This window comes from Rhinopithecus bieti, unplaced genomic scaffold, assembly GCF_001698545.2.
Source record: "Rhinopithecus bieti isolate Rb0 unplaced genomic scaffold, ASM169854v2 scaffold_30687, whole genome shotgun sequence".
In the NCBI taxonomy this organism is placed as follows: domain Eukaryota; kingdom Metazoa; phylum Chordata; class Mammalia; order Primates; family Cercopithecidae; genus Rhinopithecus; species Rhinopithecus bieti.
This window is the reverse complement of record NW_016813366.1, coordinates 1,037,279-1,041,006: the sequence shown is the minus strand read 5'-3', so window position 1 is coordinate 1,041,006 and position 3,728 is coordinate 1,037,279. Positions and strand designations below refer to the sequence as shown.

Genomic DNA, 3,728 nt, shown 5'->3' with positions numbered 1-3,728 from the left:
TATATATATGGTACTGTGATTGTCCCTCTGACCCTGACCTTGGTCATTAGCACAGATGGCTGGAGGAGGGAAGCTATGGGATTGAAGTGTCAAAGGATAGGGCTTGTGTTATCTCTGACCTACAAATTGAGGAAGAGGTGTGGAGAGGAAGTACATTCTCACTTTCCCAGCATGGGCAAAGGCAGAGAGCTGTAAGGTCTTACCAGTCAGGACAGGAAAATTCAAAGACAACCATCTCCTAGGGCTTGACATGTTGGTCATCACCAACTTTCTCAGTGGCAATTGCCAAAGTGAGGCAGCACTGTATGTCATGTTGTGGAAGACAAATGCTCTAGAAATAAATTGACTTGAAACAGTCTCAAATACACATAAACCACAATGGCTTTAAATGTAACTCTTGACTTTTTTCTCATTTTCTTTCTCTTCTAAGAGAGGTCAGCAAGGAAAGTTCTGCAAGAGAGGCTTTACGGAAATTCAACCTAAGAAACCTGGGTGGATTTTTATGTATCTGCTGTAACAAACGTATTTCACTCCTAAATACTTGTTTTAAAGCTCCTGGAGCCTTTAAACTCCAGAGATGGATACATACATCTCCAAGCATGCACCTGTATTTCAGACTTAACGATGCACTTCTTATATGCTATACATCAATCCTTTTAAAAATTCATTTTCTAGAGGAGGTGATTATTCATTTTGTCATTCAATTTCCCATCATTAAAAATTTCATGCAGTAAAATCACTGCATACTAATGGGGTACTGTGTAAAGAGAGTATTTTTAGTGACTAAGTTGAAAGAAAAGATCATTGATGGCTCTTCCATCTGTGGATTTGAGGAGGAATCAGAGACAAATTTCTGAAGAAGACCTTGGAAAGACCTGGAAGCTACCAGAATGCAGAGTAATGAAATGGAGGCCTTAGGGCTCCCTTTTCAGCTCAGATTCTGAAGCAGAGGTGCCCGCTTTTAAGTAACATTCTGTCTCAATGGTATTTCATTCACAGGATAAAGTTAATTCAATCTCCTTTCCCCCTACCATCATGACGTCACCACATTAGCAAGGACAATAGAAGCACAGGGTCCTGAGTTTGCACTGACTGGTCATTCATCTGAAAGGAAGGTCACAGGGTTGCCAACGCTAATTGGAAGAGCATTTAATGCCTGGTTTGCATGACTGAAAAAAAGAGGACCCACCTCTGGCCTGGCAAAGAAAAGACTTTTGATGGTGTGAAAAAATGTCTAACTTGGCTAAAGGAGGTCAAATTCCACTGAAGCCTTCCAAGTGGGTGCAGATAACTGTTAGCATCAGAAATGGTCCTGCTGGGCAGTGCAGTGTTCTGTAGGCAGCTGTCTTCAGTAGGCAAGATTTCACCATGGCTTGCAAAAAATGCTTTTCACTGGGTTTTAAAGGTCCATATGCTTGTGTTTTTACTGGAAAATTCTCAGACCTTGATACGGCCTGTGATGACTTTTTTTTTTTTTTTCCTGAGCTGAATTCTACCAACAATCTTCTTAAGGAACTGCATTTTGAGCTTTAAACCTTATTCTTCTTTAATTTCCCAGCGTCCTCTCTGCCTAATGGGGCTGGCTGTCTACCTGGGGCTTTAGTAATGCCTATCCTCTTGCAACTCCTCCATCATACCACGCAACTGCACTCCTCCGGGCCTTTGCCGTCACTTACTTCACCCAGAACTTGCTCCCTTCTTTCCTCCCTGCTTTTTCCTAGCCCATTTTATAACATTAGACAATTTAGGAGTTATCTTCTCTAGGAACCCTTTCTGGAACCTCTATAGTGGGCTAAAGTCCTCACCTCTGCATCTCATAAGCCCCTCTATAGTTACAATTATATTCAAATCGAGTTCACACAGTAGGTGTTCACTATCCACCTGTTAAATATTTCAGGTACGTACACCTTTGTTGATTTTGGATGGGACCAAGGAGCTAGTTTTTATTTGGTTTTTCAAATATTCACTTAAATCTGTGGAGTTAGAAACCCAAAAGGGCAAATTTCCTATGAAGGGGAAGGCATATTATAGTGACCAATTGTTGGAGTCCTACCCTGTGCCAGGTACTTTAACACTTTACATTAATTCTATCTTTGCATAATTCTAATTTCCACAATATTCTTTCGAGATAGGTCTTATAGCCTGTATTTTACAAGTGAGGCTAAAAATTAAATGATTCATCCAAGGTCATGCATCTGAGAGAGGGACCCAGCTAACTCATGCCCAGCTCTGTCCAATCCAGAACCCTTTTACCCCACGATAACAAGGGGCCAGTTCGAGAGACTAATCCCACCGAATCTCGGATACTGGGACTTTTGAGTGAATTTTCTTTTCTGGTAAATTACCCCTGGCAAAGAACGCGAAGAGGAAGTATAAACGGAAGACCCTTTGAGATTACCCTGTCAGCTGAACAGCTACATTTGCCCGTATCCAGATTTACATGGGTTTTGTGAGTGGGTGAAATGAAAAACGTGCGGCTTCCATGAGGCCAAAACACCAGGCTAAAAAGCTGTTCGGGGTTCGCGTTTATCGGAATCTTTCAGCTTCATTCTTCATCGGCTTAAGGTGTTTTCGTCTACCCCTCAATAAGGGGCGGGAAAGTGGATGAGTGTGGCAGGGAAGGATAAGTGGAAGAGGAAGGTTCTCCCGCCAAGCGCAAAAGCAGCTACTCTCCCGCCTGGCGCAGTTGCCAGGACAGCGCGGCCGGAGCAGCAACGGCAGAAACCGCACCGTCCCGGCGGCGGCTGCGAGCTCGAGTGACGCATTGCAGGTACCAACCAGCCAATCAGAGGCCGGCTCAACGACCATAGGGATACGCATCGCCGCCACGATGCTCTTCCGCGCCGCAAAGTAGCGCCCCTCAGGAGCCGCTCCACCGGCCTTTTAACGGCTCGCTGGGAAATGAAACCCACTTACGTCATCCGTTCGTCCACTTTCCTTGATTTCTTGTCTCATCGACCAAATAACTGTGAAGAAAGGGGTCCCGCGAAGAGTTTGAGGGGAGGGGGTTGGCCGGGACTCGTTTGCGATGTTCCGTTATCTGGATGCGGCGGAGGGATCTGTTGGAGGGAGGTGTTTATGAGGCGCTGGGGGCGGAGGAGGAGAATTAGTCCGAGTGGAGCGAGCGAGCTGACTGGTTGTGTGGTCGCGTCTCGGAAACCGGCAGCGCTTGCAGCATGGTGAGTGCATCGCTGAGCTGCCGGCGCTGGGCCTATGGAGGGGAGAAACTGGAGCGAATTGACTAAAGAAAGGAAACTCGCCTCCCTTACACCTTCAAGGAGTGGTTTCTGCCAGAGGGATGGCGCGAAAGAGGCCAGGGATGCCCGCGACGGTTGTGTCGCAGGTGCTCCCCACCCCCATTCTCCTCAGGGGGGCTTCCTCTAGTGAGTTGAGGGCCGGACGCACAGTTCCTGAGGTGGTGAAGCTCCTCGGGGGCTTGGCTGGAGGAGGATGGGTCCGGGATGAGCGACAGCCCAGTGCATGGGAAGGAGAGAAAAGTGAAGGAAGGGAAAGAGGGAGCGCAGAGAGCCTTCTGTCGGGCGTCTAGAAAGGTCAAACTGGGGCCGGATTCAAATTCCCCAACGGACGGTTAGTGCGGGCGCCAGGAAGCGCCTTTGTCCGCTTGCGGCCGCCATGGGCCCAGGGGGCGGGAGGAGCGCGCGGGGCCCTGGGGCGAACGCCGGCGCCGCAGTTAGCCCGCGTCCTCCGCGTGCCGGGATCCAGTGGGC

General features: G+C 48.0%; 1 protein-coding gene across 1 annotated transcript in view; it reads left to right on the top strand.

Annotated features, from left to right (window-relative positions):
* Window positions 1-2,530: 2,530 nt before the first annotated feature.
* CALM2 (calmodulin 2) overlaps window positions 2,531-3,728 on the top strand; it is a 19,003-nt gene continuing 17,805 nt past the window's right edge. Inside the window, exon 1 of the mRNA XM_017847987.1 lies at window positions 2,531-3,179. Coding sequence (XP_017703476.1) covers window positions 3,177-3,179 — 3 coding nt within the window. The 5' untranslated portion in view covers window positions 2,531-3,176. The remainder of the gene's footprint in view (window positions 3,180-3,728) is intronic.